Raw genomic sequence first — 17,151 nt, 5'->3', positions numbered from 1 at the left:
CATTTGTAGCCATTTTTAAAAGATTTTGTCTTCAGTGCTGGTAAGTCAGGTAAACTGTAAATAGTTAAAGCAGCCTTTGTTTTTCTCCTGAAAGTATTACCTGCTAAAGATGTAGCTCAGTGCAGCCTTATTTTTAAACTTTTTAATAATTAGGGTCTTAATTATTTCATCCAGAAAAAGTCCTTCAGATTTTGTCAGCGTTCAGTGTAGTAGGTCATGGGGTGTAACTCAGGGTTTAACTAACGTCTCTGCTATTCTCTCACTTTTCCTTTTGATGGTGCGGAAAGAGAAAAAGGAAAACGGGGCACAGGCCATTCGACGCCTTCTCCAAGGGGTCTGATTTGCTGAGACACCAGCTTCACCTTCTTAACAAGGTTATTTCTGACAGCATGTGTAGATAAACATTTAGCAACAATTTAAAACAAAATCATGTAAATCAGCTTGGTTTTTCGACACAGAGGATTTTGTATTTTTAAGATGGTAGAGAGAGTTTTATAAATTCTGTGTAATCTTTTCTGTCTGGGAGTGGGTAAAGTTACTGTTTGTCTCCCTGAAGATTATGGAGAACAATAACATTTGGGGGTTTAAATAGTATTTTTACATTGTAAATGGGATTTTTTTATTCACCCAGGCACCTAATTACAACAAGCATGCACATTTGGTGCTTTCAAGAATGGAATATCAGAATAGCAGCATTCTCCTGGTGGGTTATGCTCCATTTAAAGACATGAAATGAACTACACAGCCAGGAAGGTGATAGATGAGACAATAAACCACCTATGAACCTACACCCGTCTCCTCATGGTTAGACTAACTAAAGTAAACACGGTGATTTCCAGCTACAGGTAGAGTGAAGCCTTTTAAATAAGGCATCACGGGGCAGTGTCCACCTTAATATGGGTAGGATTTTCCCACCGTGACTTACTTTGGTGCTAGTATGCTGCATATTCAGGTCTTTTGTAGTTGTTTTCACTCAAAATAGTTAATGCTTTCCTTCTGGTGATTTTCATGCCTTCGTTTTTATAGTTATTTAAAAAGTTAATTTCTACTAGAAACAGTTCATCTTATGCCTTCAAAGCTTTTGCCTGCTCTTTAAAAAAACAAAGTTGCTTGTTACTTGTTCTTTGTGTTTTAGGTGCAGCTCACTGGAAGATGACGGCAGCCAGAAGACATGAGCCAAGGTTTCTGTCCCATAAAAGATGTTTTCAGTTCTCATTTAGTGTGTGTCTCACCTGTAGTTTGAGCATTGTAGTTTGGGTTTCATTGCTGTGGTATTAGAGCAGTGCTATTGTGCCCATCTGTAAAGTGTTCCTGTGTATCTTCGTTTCTGCAGCTACACCCTTCCTCAAAAATAAAAAGCAAAAAGCCCACATTTCATAGTTATCAGAATTAGGTCCTAAAGATCACTAAGAAAAAAAAAAATAGCTGTCACGCCAGTGTCCATTTGAAAGTAATCTGCAAGTTGCGTGTGGTTTTCGCGCCTATAACCTCAGGATGCCTGTAGTGGAGGCAGAGGATGTGTGGTCCAAGGTCTACCTGGCCTATAACAGCTGCTGCTGCTGCTGCTTTTTTTTAATGCTTTGGCTTTAAGCACTAGCCTAAGTCGTGAGAGTAGTTTAGGATTCTAACAAGCTGGTCGACTCCTTTAACAGCTGTGCTTTGTGTTAGTCCTGTGTGACCAGCTTTTTAATGTGAGAGACATAAAGTAATAGTAGACGTTAGGGAGGTGAGAAAGGAGGTACTGTACTGTCAACGTTCCCGACCTTAAAGGAACCAGTGAGCTACATCAACTTCCTTCTGTTTGATGTGGTAACGTTGCTGAGGTAGAAGTTTGGAGTTCTATAGGACCTGACCTCTCTTAGGTTGAGGTCAGTTGTGAATGATCCTATTTGACCCGTGTTCATGTTTCTGATTAGCTGAAAAGTCTTCAGGTGAAGTTGACAGAAAGTTTAAGCTTTCATACTTTATGGCAGAAATGACAAGTGATTATCAAACCTAAGGTTCATAAAACTTTTTTGTTTAGAAAAATATTAAAGCCAAGTTTGTGTTCTTTTTAGGAAATAGCAAATATTCCAGGATACATGGATATTCATGTATGTAATCATTATACACATGGGCAATTAGTCCAAAGACCTTGTGACATTATTCTGGGCAGACCATGCACACACCTGGAAGAGGGTGCAGAAAACTCTTAAGCATTTTTTCTGAGGTTAAAGGAGAGACAGACAGCCAGGAAGCATCCATCATAGATGTTAGGTTTCTTGGCAGACTTTGTTCTCAGGAACCTTCAGATGTGAGGGAGTCGGGCAGTTCTGAACAGGAGCAGCATTTTGTTATAAACAGATTTTCCAGTGTTTGTACTGACGCTGAAGTCCTGATTAACAATGTTGTTTCTTCATTCCCAGTGGCTATTTTATTTTTAAAAAACAATGTGATTTTTTATTTTGCCATTGCAATTACCATCTTTTTTTTTTCCCTAACAAGACTAAATACTCAGGACATTTTTGGAGTGCAAAATGCATGTTTTATGGTATGTAGCAGAGTTAGTGAAATGTGTTCTCAGTTTGGCCCAGGTTTGCATTGTCCACTCCAGTAGCTTAGGTAGAAATAGACTCGGGGATGAAATGAAGGATAAGATTTGTATAGTGAGATGTGACAATATAGTGTGTGACTTCCCTCCTTATAGTATTTGGGCCCCATAAATAAAGTTTTTTGGCCATTATATATTTGACATGAATTTATTCTCCTACATGCAATGTCCTAATATAAATGTTCACTGAAAATCATTTGTAATTTTCCCACATCAGTGCTGTATACAAAGTTGGCTAAGGTTTGGGTTTTTTTTTTTTTTTTTTTTTTTTTTTTTTTTTTTTTTTTTGTAGTTCTTTGTTTTGTTTTGTTTTGGGTTTCCTTGAGATCATTGTAGCATCCTTACCTTTTCTTCTTCTGTGTATAGGGTAAGGGACTGTTCTTCTGAAGAACCATTCCATTTAGTGATCAAGCAACGGAAGCTGCTCTGAGAAAATGTGATTCTGATTGTTCATGATACTGTTTGAGTTGTAACTTACATTGTAGCAGCAGATGATCCCAAACAACTTAATAGGAAGCTTAATAAAGTGTGCTTCTTGCTACCATCCTGTCTACTGGCATCTTCTTTATAGATATTTCTTACCTGGTATTGTTTCTGAACTCTGGTTTTACTAATGGCAGATGTGCTTTATAAAGAACCTCTGCTTAAAAACGTGACTTGGGACTTGTGCATTAAAGCTAACTGGGAATCTTTACCTAACGAGTTCTCAGAGGGGGCGGAGGGAAATGGCCCAGTCAGTAAATTCCTGGCCTTGCAAGCATAAGGACCTAAGTTCGCATTCCCAGCACCCACATGAAAGCTGGACGCTGGCTTGTCCTGTAACTCAGGGTTTCGGAAGGGCAGACACAGGATACGGCCGTGTAGAATTAGACCCTTTGTGTCTAATTTGTATCAAAAATACAAGCGGTGACATGGAAAGACACCCAACATTAACCTCTGGCCTTCACGTGTGTGCACACACATAAGCCATACACACAAAGGTCTTAGGAGAGAGACTTCAGTTTGTACTTTGAGTCAGATGGAAAAGTGTGGAGGGGAACATCCTACCTAAAACTTGTTTTCAGAGCTAGGTACCAGAACACCAGTGTTGTATTCCTGTTCCTTCTCTTTTCCTCATAGTGAGTTTAATCTCTTTTGGCTCACTGCTGTGTCAAGGCTACTTACCTTAAGTTCTGCTCACTCATTTTCAGGAAGTGTTTACAGCTTTTAAAAACAAGGAACAAATAACTAAGGGTCTGCAGCACATGCAGAACAGGATTGGGAGGTGTTGAATGGCTAATCAGCTAACTGGCAGCTATTGTGGGAGCTGGCCTGGTTGGGCCTCATTAAGGAACAGGTCCAGTGAATTCTGAGTGGTTTTGTAAAGATCCCTGTTGTAGTTTTCTGCTTGGGCTGGGGATTGAAACTGCATAGTCACCTTAGGTAGCCATGAAGGTGTCTATCAAATCTGAAAAGAGATGTGTAGCTTGTTAGGATGTCTGTCCCAGGACCCCAAAGACCTTTTACATGCATCTGATGAAATACCTCAGACATGCTGAAGAAGTCTAAAGAGTGGAAACTTAAGTATCAGGACTTAAAGTGTTTGAATGTGTTACCTTGTATTGGATTGTGTTTTAAACTCATCAGAAAGAATGGCAGAAGTTGCCTTTTGACAAACCTGAAGGTGTCCAGATGTATTTGTTTGGCTAGTTTCTTCCAGTGAGTGAACTTTACACTAGATTCATGTGCATTGCTCTTCTGGATAAGTACCCTGCCCCCACCTACACTACTCTTCTCAATCTGGCTTCATTTTAAAGACTCAAGCACAGAAAACTTCACCATCTATCTCACCAAGTAGCCCCTCTCTGATTGAAGATGGCAGTGTCTTGATACTTTAGAATCATCTGGTGGTTTTGTAGTCAGGTTTTTCTGGTTAAGTTGGTTTGCCTGTTTTGTTCAAACAGGATTTTATGTATTATAGCCTGGATTGAACTTGCCACACATTGGAGGATGACCCTAAACTTGCTCTTGCCTCCACTTGCCAAGTGTTAAGATTGTAAGTGTGGGCCCAATTTATACAGTGCTGGGACCAAACCCAAGACCTGCATGTGACGTGGGCACACTTTACCAAGATACACCTCTGTTCTGTAATGGCATCTTCTATATCCTTTAAGAAACTGGCTGTAGGGCTATTGTTTCCTTATGATAATCTAGGAGTTCCATCCATCTCCAGACCTTGAGGGGATATGTCCAAAGGGATTGAAGTGGGCCTAAGGTAAGAGCTTTGGGTGGTGCTACCCTAATTCCTGTTTGACACCCACAGAGCTCTGAGTTCTTCCTGTCTCCCACCTAGTGGGAGAACATTCCCTGTGTTCTCCCACTCCTGCCTTTGCAAGATGTGTTGGTTCCTTGAGAGAATTGTCCTCCTCCGCTGCCAGATAATGCTCTGAGCTGCTCTGCCCTCCTGTGCCATTCTCGACCTCTATTCATATGACCTTTACTCCCTAGTCTTCGAATCCCCAGGTATACTGTCTCCTTTACTGGTGGTCCCCCAGTGAAGCAGATGAAAAGAACTGTCAGACCTATAACTCCATACGATTTGGGTTTAGATTCTGAAAATGAGTTTGCTGCTGTCGTGCACAATTGCTCCAAGGTTGGAGAAAAGTCCATTTGTCGGTTTAATAATTCCAAATGAGGCAGTGAATAAAACAGGCTTGCCGATTCCTAAAGATCTCATAGGTTACATTGTGAACCTAAAGTGAGGGGATGAAGGCCAGGTAACTAAAGGTAAAACGATACAAGTACTAACCATTAAAGGTTCTGGACTCACAAAAATACAAGTCAAGATGATGGGGTAGGAACCATAGGAAATGTGTAACTCTATGTCCATTTTTGCATTCTTTGGAGGACTCATTAAGCATCTGAATAATGGAGATAAGTCTGTGATGAACAGGTAAATTCCATTTATCATTCCCTTTTGTGTTTGTATTGTTTCAGAAAATTGTCATTAACCTAAACACTAGACATGCTTTCTGTGACCTGTGGGCTGTGCTTTAAGAAAACCATTTGAACCTTACTCCCAATGCAAATAAGAGGACACAAGTGACAGTTCACATTCTTCAGCATAAGTTTGGATCCCTTCAGTTTATCTTAGCCATCCAAGTTTTTGTACCCCTTCTCTCTCACCTATACTAATAGCTGTAATTATATAAGCAGTGGTGGGGCATGGGGTCACCTTTTCCTTCATTTGGTATCTCTAAGTGGTATCTGAAGTACTAAACATGTTGCTTTTTAATGTTCAAGAAAAACTAATTGGAATCCATCAAGCATCTAACTTAAGACACATGACATCCTGATTCCGATGCCAAATATGTTTACATTTCTTCAGTTGCTTGAATGGTTGATCATCTCCATGGATGCCACTCTCAAAAATTCTTCAGGAAGTTTGCAGGTGAATACAGGACTCTACTTATTTCCTGATTCTTAAACACAATGAATAACCTTCAGTCTCTTGTCAGCCCCTGAGTTAAGTTTTAGCTGTGTAGTTTCTATTAACCAGAGCTAATACAAACATCCAGAGTCTCTTAGGAGAGAATTCTAGTAATGTCTTATTTTAGCTACTCTAGGGACTATGTTACTACTTTCATGTCTATGCTGGAGGGGAAATGGAAAGTTTACATCAAGCAAGTCCAATAAATGGTCTACTGGCTGCCCTATAACCAAGGATAGGTGTTCTTGTCAAAATGCTGGGCTACCATGCCCGTGAGGATCTGGCACGTTGACTAAACAAAGTGAGTTCTATCATCTGTGTGTTCACATTGGAATATGCAAGTAGAGTCAAGGGACTTCCAAGTTATCTCTTTCAAATGTGGGTTCCAGGGTTCAAACAAAAGTCATTAAGACTTCTCAGCCACAAATAACAGCTCTGCAAAGCCATGCAAATGCCCAAAGGCTAGAGTGATAGGTTTGTGGAGTTGAAGGAAAGGGGAAAGGTTCTGAGGTAGGAAGTATGAGCCCCTCCAGGTGAGTGAGGAGCCAGGTTCCCCTACCCCTAAGGACTTCCAACCACCAGGCTCCACCCCTCAGAATAATCTTAAAGGCTGGATCCAGCCCCTCCTGAGGTTGCTCCAAGATTAGGCCCACCCAGAGAGGACCCCCTTCCCCAAAAAGCCCTATATAAAGTTTGCCTCCACTCAGTACTGCTTCTCTCCTCAGCAGGGGCAGCCACCCGCTTGTCTCCCCCCCCCCCCATAAGTCTTTTGTGCAAGGTGTGTTGTGTGGTGTGACTCTGGCATTCCTTGGCTCCCAACTGCCAAGAAACCTTTCCCTTCAGAGCTGTATCACAGGAAGGATTTAAGAAAAAAATCACTAAAGGGACTGCAACTCTTACCTGATTGTATATTAGAATAAGACAAGAACTACAGAATATGTCAGTTATATTATTTATTAATGATGGAATCATTGGAAAACAATCACAAGAAAAGAACAGTCTTCTGGATAGTTTGCTTTAACTAAATGAGACATTTCTTCGAAGTATAACATACAAAAGATTGTCATTGTCAGTAAGGAAGCCCTTGACTGTATGTAGAGTCAGCGGTGACATTAATGAGTTCTACCCATGTTGTATCAAGGGATTACTTTGTAAGGGTAAGGTTTTGTTTCTAATACCTGTGTCTCAATGATGAACCATATTTAAGCTGGGTTTCATGGAATAGATTTGCTCACATTGAGATGTATAAAAGCTATTTTTGGTCAGTGGGTGAGCACTTGCCCCTGGCTATAAGTGAAGGTGATAAGCAGTTTCGCTTCTGAATATGGAAAGGTCTATTCAGTAGTATGCTTTTTCGGTGACATTTCTTTTTGGTCCTTGGCACTTTAACTTCTTCCCTTGGATTTTCAGGAAAGGACAGGGGTATCGGGGAAACTGGCATCGGGGACCTCGGTGGGAGGCATCTTGTTGAGACCACTTTAGCCACTGGTTGAGTTGCTTGGGTAGTAGTAGGCTTGGATGGGAGTTCCTGGCAAGGGTTTAAAATGGAGTTTTTGGAATTCTTGAGGTCATCATGAGCCATAGCGCACTGCTTTGAAGTGGATGGACATCTTAGCAATTGTCTAGAGTTCGACTTACTTTTGCCAGTACTGCTCATGCTCCACTTGGAAACATTTTGTTCTGGCTTGCCAGAAGCAGAGTTGTTTTTTCTCTTGTCTCGATTTTTATCTATGCCAGAGGTCTGGAGAGTCGATGTTTCAGGAATCTTTGGCGCCCTGACTCTCAGTGCAGTGGCTTTAGATGAAGAGGGTCGCTCTGCCATTGAAAATATGGAGCTACAGAAAGTGCTTTGTAGCCTTGGTTTCTCTCTTTGTATGGTCATGTGTTGTAATCTTTCCAGTTCCAGTAATCGAATTATCAAACGCTCGATGGAGCTTTCCGGGGGGTCCACTGCCGCCTTCCAGCTTTCACATTTTGAGAAGGCAAATCTGTGAAGGTCCAGAGTGTTGAAAGGGGCGGGGAGAAAGTCGGCATATGCAAACACCTCATCTGCTTCTTCTGTGAAAGCTCTCTCCACATGTTCTATTGTTTCCGGCTTTAACTTGAGGTCCATCTTTTTAAAGTAGCTGAGCAGAGAGTCATTGATTTTCTCATTTTCAGATAAGTCACTCTCGTCTGTGGCATTTTCTTCCACACTGCGGTTTCTGTATTTGAAATTCCAATTTGAAGCAGATAGAGTCACCATTGTTGTTTTCCATAGTTGAAAACGAGTTAATACGAAACTCATTTCTATCCTTAAGAAAGTCTTCATTGTCGAAAGGCCAGCACAGACCTGCTGGCATTGACTGACCAGGATAAGTAATGCCTTGCTTGCTATCTGCCAGTCCCGGAATACTTGCTAATAAGTGGTTTAGAGTGAAGAGCCTGGGACTGTTGGCTGCATCGAAACCTGTTTCCACTGAAGATTTTTTGAATTCTCTTTTTAAAAAAGATTTAATTAACTAATGGCTTGTGGCAATTTAAAATGCTATTATGGGGCTGGAAAAATGACTGAGCAACTAAGAGCCCTTGCTCTTGTGAAAGACCTGGGTTCTCAGTTTCCAGCACCCATATGGTAGCTCACAAGCATCCACAATTCTAGTTTCTGTAGATCCAGTATCCTTGTCTTATCTTCATATGACACACTCATACATGCATGCAGGCAGAATACTCATAGATTAAAAAAAAAAAAAACCTCTAAAAATAGTATTAGTAACTTTTTATCAAAGAAAGACTGATGTTTAGTTCCCAGTGGCATTTATATATGTGGTAGCTACCTCTAAAAGAAATGTTGGTTTCCAAAGATGCTTGAATTAGATGCAGCGACACAAATGTCTTAAAATATACATTAAAAACTGGTGGGCAACTCTCTGTGCAAGCACAATTAAGCCCATGATAATACCTTAAAATGGCTAACTGCTGTTATGAGTACGCACTAAAGTGGTGTCTGTGAATGGGATAGTGGAGAATGGCTACCTGTAGCTTGGAGGAGCACTGAATTAGCCTTAGATACTTACAGACCCTGAAGTAGATGGAGCTTTTAAAGACTGCATATAGGCTACTTCTAACAAAGACTTCTACGGTAAACACTGTGGTTTTTAAAAATTATTTTTATCAAACAATGAACTCAACATCTTCAAACAAAATGTATTCTCAATGTAGTCCCTGGTATTTTTTTTCCCCTGAAGCCCCTTAAGGAGTAATGGCTCTAGACATTAAGTTAAAGTAACACTGGAAAAGTAATATAGAAAATGGGGTCAGTGAACTGCACCATAGAATGCTGGGCTTCTGGGTTTTTTTTTTCTTCATTGTTTGTATGTTTGCTTATTTTAAAGACAGTGAGAGAGTAGGTAACAGTAACAGCCACCTGTGGAGCTCAGGAAATTAAGGCACTCAAACAGCTTGAGCCTAAGAATTTAAGCCTAGACTAGATAGCAGACACGTGCACATGGACACACAGAGGCAAAGAGCGAGAAGGGAGGAAGGGGAGAGAGGGGGAAGGGAGAAAAGGGGAGAGATGGGAGGGAGGGAGACTAAAGAGAAATACATTGAAAGATTCAATGCACCTCTGTGACTTGTAGTCTCCAAGGCTTCTTAGTTCATGTCCAACATTTAATAATAAAAGTAACAGTTTAAGTCTTTAAAAAAAATACTTCTATTTCTAGCAAAAGTGATTAAAATGTTTACTTAGCTAAACACTGAGAATGCCAGCTTGCCTTTGAAACACCACTGGAAAAACCCTTTGAAATCTGACTGTCTACAGACAGCGGCCCAGGTAGTGCATTGAGGAGAGAGGGAAGTCAGGGGGGAGGAAGCCTCTGGCACTCATGACAAAGCCACATGGAGATGGCACAGGGCATCTCAGAGCTGCTGAGAAGGTGGAGTTTCTTACGATAGTACCCTGAACATTTATATACACTAAAGGGTAAGTGATTTTGTTACTTTGTTACTTTCTTTCCTTACTGATAATATACTGAGGCGAAAACTCCTAGGAAAATACTTCAGTGATACCACACTCCTCTCTCTGCAACAAAAGCCTACACAGTATCTAAAGCATGGCTACTAAACACATTCTTCTGGTTACTCCTCAGAACACTTGAGAATGTCACACTGAGTGGTAGGACTTCATGCATGTCCTAACCATTGCACCATACTGCCACACTTGGTGTTTGCTCCTTCCATAAAATGCAGTGCCCTTCATTTGACCTCTAACCTGAAACCTTGGCTCCCAGCAGAGTTCTTTCTGATAAAGTAGACTTCCCTATCTCCTTCAGAACTGCCATTCTGTTTAGACTTAACTCCCTTCAATTCCCTGTCATCTTGGTTGTCCTGAGCTATAAGGCAAGCTCTACTCAGGGGTTCATTCAAGAAGGGGACGATGCTCACTCCCTAATGAGCCACTGTACTGTCACACTTGAATTAAAGAGGAATAAAACTCAGGATGGATTAACTAGAAATACTCTGTAAGTGACATAAAGCAGTGCCAGGTGAAAGTGTTCGACCACACATCGCTGTTCTGAATTGTTAAGAAGCGGTCAGTCTGGCTGCTAACACACAATAGAATAAACCAGGAAGTCGGAATTCAAACCCCTGCAAGGTCTGATAGGATACGTTAAGCTTGCATTAAGCTCTGTTCAGACTGTTGTACCACTGGTAATGTGTGGCTGGCAGATTTCTTAACTCTCACAGTCCCCCGGCATCTAAAAGAGGGTCGCAGCTATTGTGTTAGACAGACAGGGGAGCTAAGTGAGTTTATCGTATGGAATTAAGTAGTTCCTAGGACAGAAAACTGAACTTTTGTTCTACATTTCCTTTCCAGTATAAGAAGCCCAGTTCAATCTGTCTAAGCCCCACAGGGATTTCGGTACACATACACGAGCTGCCGTGTGCACTTGGGAATAGATGTCAAGTGCCAGGCCAGCTAGACCTACACAGTAAGACCCTACCTCAATATATACACAGATATACATTATGTTTGTATGTTATATAGTCTTCTTACCTTTTATCTATGGTACTTCCTTTATTAGCAGGAGACCTCCATAGCTGAAATACCCCTTGATTACTGTTCTGCAAACAGAAAAAGTGTACACAGTATTTAAAAGCGGTGAGAATTTTAACAGCAGTAGCTAGAGAGTGTGAAGAAATCATACCTGGGATCTACTGTGAGCATGCTCTGATACAGTCAGCTGCAATACCAGCTGTTCTGCTGGATTTTCCAGATGCTTCTACAAAGCAGCAGGAGACTTGAATACAACACAGCCCTGTTTGCTATTTATGTTCTAAGCAAAATCCAATGTACGGCCAACTCTGTTGTTTTCAATACCGTTGATTAACGAGACTTGGATACCACTAATGTTACATTTACAGTTAAATATTTCACATGTTGTTATCATGGGTATATGGAATATATTGAACGATTGGGTTCACCTCAAATGAGGATATTGACTATTTCAAATGCTTCAGGACATTTTAAGACCACTCACTACTTTCCTTTTGACAAGAACTTCATTTACTCCTGGGCAAGATCTGATTACAACATTATACTGAAGAGAATTAATATAAAAATCACGGTTTTCTTTCTTTTGTAGCACTGGAGATTGAAACTAGGGCCTTGCACACACTAAACAATGCTTTCCCACTGATCTGTATCTCCAGACACACTTTTGTCTCTTATTTTGAGATAGGATTTTACTATGTAGGCCAAGCAGATACAGACCTCACTCTACCACAGACATCCCTCTGCCTAAGCCTCCCCAATACCTGAGATACAGGTATTACCAGACCCATCCACAGTAGTAATTTAATGGCCAGTTTATAACTGTAAAATGGGAAAGGTACTGACTTGTATAAAGAACTCTTTGGAAATAAACTTGAAAGTTTAAGCCTTGAGAAAGAGAAAATTTAAAAGAAGATCATGCAAAATTATTCTCAAACAGTACGCTTTATGAATTACGTTAAGCCAAACATCCTTACCTTGTTAGTTTTGCCTGAAAGAATGTATATGAAAAATGTCAATTAATAGTTATACAAAATAGGTTAAGATAGTAAATCCTTTAATCCGTGCAGTTCTTGTGGTATCACACACATCCCGGGCGTCTTACCACCTGCCACGGCATCCTTTTCAGGTGAGAAGTCTTCGTTTTCATCAAAGAGCTCTTCTGCATCCAGGTTCCACTGAGAGAGATTCTAAAATGATAGTTATTTTTAAGGATAAAGGTAGTATTGAGTTTTAAAGGCGCAACTGTATACTTTTACATGTTCGCTGTATGAAGCATGGCAGAGCGCACACCCTCTGCCTCCTCTGGGAGGAAGCCACAGCTTCCTCACACCAAACCACTACCAGCTTGTTAGGTGGGAGGTGAAAAAGCTTTTTACAATACGTGGTTTTGTTGGAAAGAGTGGTACCTGGCTTTGCAGTGCTGATTCTAGGAGTATAATGAAGCATTCTATTCGGTGTGCCACTGGAGCACGGTGGCACGTGTACTGAGTGCCTGGCTGATGGATTGCGGCATCGTCCATCGACATCTCCAAGCTTTGTGTCATAGGAAGTGCTAAGCAGCACTTGGACATCATACTTATGGTGTGTATTTAGCCTTAAGCACCGGGAAAAAAACCCAAACCAACCAACAAACCAACAACAAAACCCTACAAATTCTAATTCAGCAAGATGGGGTGAAGGATTGGAGAGGTGTCTCAGGGTGAAGAGTACTGACCCCTCTTCCTGAGAATGTGGGTTTTAATTCCTAACTCACAATTATCTGCTACCCCAGTTCTGCTGATCTGACACTCTCTTCTGGCTTTCCACAGGCACTGCACGAATGTGCATGGACATACATGCAGGCAAAATACACATCCTTATAAAAATAAGGAACACAATCCCCTTTTAAAAAGAAGAAGAAGAAGAAGACAAGAACCAGCTATTGGCATTTTGAAGAGAGGCCAGTGAATGCTCAAGCTTCCTTGGGCGATGTATTCTTGGGATACTATCTGAAAATGTTACACGTGGGGAAGACATATCCTTATGTTGAAATGGGAAGGAGACACCGAGACAACGGAGCTGTTTATACACTAACTAAGGTACCAAGTGGGAAAGCTCAGCAGAAACTGCTCACAGACAAAAGCAGGGGGTTATCACCACAGCAAGGCTCTTGGGCTCTATCTCTGCCTCCGAAGTCTGCAATTCCAAAGCAGTGCATACCTCCTGGGAGATGCTTGACACACGCAGGTTGGTGCGACAGCTCTCATTGCTTCTTCCCATTTTGTTGGAACTGTTCTTCTGCTCCCTTAAAGTCCTATAGAGGTGGTGAAACAGGTACACTCAGGGGAAGTTGACATTTATATACAAAGAAGCTTGGGTTTTGTTAAGAAAAAGGCTCAGAAGGCTAGAAGTGTAGCTTGCTGTCAAAGGCCTTGGGTTCTAATCCTAGTACAACAACAAAAGAGCATAGAAAGCAGAGTGGTGAACCATTCAGCATCAGAAACTAGCAGCGAGCCGTACAATACCAGAGACAAAAATAAATTGCAAGATCTAATTGACCAAGTATTAGTCAATGAACCCCAGAGAATAGCAGTCAGACAAGATGTAAGGCAAATTGGGGGAAAAAATTACTAAATACTGTGAATTATCTTGGATTTAAAAATAGACCTAAGCATATTTTTAGTTATTCAAAACAAAATGTGCCTCACCTGAAAGCAAAGCAAACCTTTCACACAAACTGGGCAAGAACCCCATGCCTGGTTCATTAAAAGGCTCAGAGGACCAGGCATTTTCCAATACCCAGCTATTTGGTTCTAAAATCCCTGGTTGTGTTTAAGATACACATTTGATAGAGAGCTGTATGATAATGCAATCCCTGGATTAAGTTCCGGATCATTAGAAAAAGTTACAAACTACAGTAGTGGCCTGTAGCTCTGTCAATAGTTTACTAAGTATTGTCTCCAGGAAATACTTATAGTTCAGGTTGTCTGTGAACCAACAGGCAGTGATCATTTGCAATATATACACGTGAGATTCTGAGGCTAAAGAACGCAGAAAGCAGGGGACACTGCTGGGAATCAAGTGTGTGCCCCCACAGGAAGGCAGGTCACTGGGATGAAGAGCTGGAATCAAGAAACCAGTTGAGCGCCTGTCAAGGGTCTGCATGAGGAATGTCATCATTCCCTCCAGGCTGTGGCTGGCTGCCTTCCTGGCCCAGTGTGTCAGGGAGTCTCGAGGGTGGCCGGGGTCTTACTCTGCCTCGAAGGCCCACGTGTCCTGGCCATCATCGTCTTCTTCTTCCTTGTTGTTGTCGTCGTCGTCGTTGTCGTCGTCGTCATCATCATCATCATCATCATCATCGTCTTCTTCCTGGTCTCCAGCCCAGGGCGAGGGCTCCTCCTCTTGCTGGGCGAACAGCTCTGCGGGCGCTGGCTGGACCCCAGCCTTCCTGCGGTGAGGACAGGGCGGGAGAACTGCGGCTGCGGGCCGAGGGCGCCCCCGGCGGGGTCGCACCCCGGACTAAGCCGGGCTGCAAGAGGAAGCGTTGCCCAGCAACGAGGGCAGAGAGCACTGCCGCCACTCCGCGTTCCACTGGGGCGAGCCTTGTAGGTCTCTGAGCCGCCTGAGACCTAACTAGTTCTTTTAGACCCCTAGGGAACTTCTGGACTCTTGGAGACCACCTTCTCTGGTCTTCTTAAAATTTCTGGGACTTTTTATACCCTTTAGGGTCTCCCCATGCCCTTTTCCATTGCTTTTCTTCCTAAGGGTCTCGGCTTCCTAGCGACCTGTGGGCCTTCTGTGCTCTAGTGAGGCTCCACAGATCCTCTTGGGGTGGGCTTGAGGACTTACGCAGAGAGACCAGTAGGTCTGTGAGTCAGCCATCCTAGCCCACGGACTTCTGTTCCAAAATCTGCTTAAATAAAGCCATGAAGTTTGCCTGACACATCCTAAACCGAATAGATGGCAGGCATCCCACCAATGCACAAAACGTTAAACGGAAGAATAATACCCCTGCTGATATTATAGCCCTACCCTTAGGGTTTTTTTTTGTTTGTTTGTTTGTTTTGTTTTGTTTTTTGTTTTTTAATGTCTCGGATACATTTATATTGTAAGAAGCCAGTTTTGTAACTCAAATGAGTATCTCTTGACACCTCCACAAATTAAGTGAAGAGAGAAACTTACACCCCTCCCTCCCACACACACCCATGCGTGCGTGTGTGAGTTAATATACATGTAAGTGCCTTTCCCCAGAAGTTTGGTACAGGCAAATATTTTTAAGAGCAATTCTATATATAAGCAAACGACTATCAAAAATGCCAGTAATGACATTTCAGGGGTTTTTGGTTTTGTTTTGCTTTTGAGACAGGGTTTCTCTTTGTAGCCCTGACTATTCTGGAACTCAATGTGTAGACCAGGCTGGCCTCGAACTCAAGATCTCTGTGTCCTGAGCTGCCCAGTGCTGAGGTTAAAGAGCTGTGTCACTATGTTCAGCATTGAGAAGAGATTTAAAAAAAAAAAAAAAAAAAAAAGTTTGTTGATAATATTTTTGTTAGATTGAACATCAGGCAGTGGCCAGCATCTAGTCACATGCTGAATCCCGTTCTCACTCACATGCTGAACCCCATTCTCAGACACATGTTTTCTATTTCATTTTGCTCTTACCGCTGGACCTGGGTGTGCAGTTCCTCCCAAGCCTTCTGGTTCTTTGGATGCAGGAGCAGAGCTGTTTTCCTGGCCATCTGGGAAGAGCTTACCTTGAGTTTAGGTCTACTTTTCAATAGGAACTTACTCTGTGGTGCTAGGACTGGTGGACCTGGGATCCTCTCTCTGGGAGTTGGGGCCCTCCCACCTCAGCTGCTGTGAGCCAAACACTCTTTTCAGGACGCTTCCTTTGAGAAACTTGGAGATGATCTTCTCTCTCTGAACGTTGCTGAACACTCTGCCTTCTGGGAGCCAGCTGGCCTTGTCAAATGCACAGCTATGGCTTACTGGCAGTGGAAGGTGCTCTGGAGACACGGGAGCTCTCTTTGAAACGACAAGAACAACAAAAAGAAGACAGACAGAAGGGGGAAGGAGAAGGAAGAGGAGGAAGAAAGAAAGACAAGGAAAGAAAGAAAAAAGGAAAGGAGAAAGAGAAAGAGAGAGAAGGAAGGAAGAGAATTATCTGTTACCTAAGAGCTGTAAGTGAGGGAAAACAACCCAGGTGTTGTCCTGTGCTGCTGTGGGATCAATTTAGTTAATGAGGCTTCAGGCAAGGCCTAGGCAGCCACTGGCCCACATGGCAACTCACCCTCTCCTGCAGGCTAACAGCAGTATGTGGCCCGTCTTCCTGCCTTACTGAGCTCTCATGCCAAAGTGCTTTCCACATGTGCTTAGAAAAAAAAACAAAACAAAGGGCACTGACTCCCACAAGTCTTACATAGAGAAAACAAAACAAAAGTAAACTAAACCACTCCAAAAAGAAAAATCTGATGGTTTATTTCACAATAAAGTAGATGGAACAGTATTCTCATGTGCATACGAGCAGATCTTTTTCCTGTTGGCACAGGATCTCTCTGTGTAGAACAGACTGGCCTTGAATATACAGAAACTGCCTGACTTGGCCTCTGTTTCTTGGGTGCTGGGATTAAAGAGGTATGCCACCAGCCTGTGGCATTTCTTTATCCACCTATATTGTTAGCCAGCTAGCTAGGCTTATTCCTCATATGCTGGCCATTGTTAACAGTGCTTCGAATCTTATTTCCTTTGGATTCCCCAGTAGTGGAATGGTTGGCTCTATACTAGTTCTGTTGGTAAAGGTTTTAGATGAGCCTGGGTACTTACTGCTTTGCTCAATGACTATTGTGGTAATTCCCATTTTCACCAATGATAATAAAAGGGGGTTTTAAAGTTCCCTTCTCTCTGCCCCTGTCAGCATTTTATATTGTCTTCGGTTTTAAGAGGTTTGTTCTATTTTTAAAGTTTTATTATTTTATATGTATGAGTGTTTGCCTGAATGTTTGTACTACAATCAGCACATGTGTACCCATGGGAGCTAGGAGAAGGTGTTGGAGCTCCTGGAACTGGAATTACAAA

The 17,151-nt window shown here is 42.1% G+C and overlaps 1 protein-coding gene across 1 annotated transcript; it reads right to left on the bottom strand.

Annotated features, from left to right (window-relative positions):
- Positions 1-7,311: 7,311 nt before the first annotated feature.
- Positions 7,312-13,356, bottom strand: FAM217A (family with sequence similarity 217 member A; the record flags this gene model as incomplete). Its single annotated transcript, XM_080934348.1, is given in 6 exon segments — positions 7,312-8,296; positions 8,298-8,537; positions 11,098-11,165; positions 11,249-11,323; positions 12,186-12,284; positions 13,297-13,356. Coding segments are annotated over 6 exon segments (1,527 nt in total).
- Positions 13,357-17,151: the final 3,795 nt, after the last annotated feature.

Source organism: Micromys minutus, assembly GCF_963924665.1.
Source record: "Micromys minutus genome assembly, chromosome: 1".
In the NCBI taxonomy this organism is placed as follows: Eukaryota; Metazoa; Chordata; class Mammalia; order Rodentia; family Muridae; genus Micromys; species Micromys minutus.
Note: the sequence above shows the minus strand (reverse complement) of the source record. Positions and strands in the feature narration are given on the sequence as shown.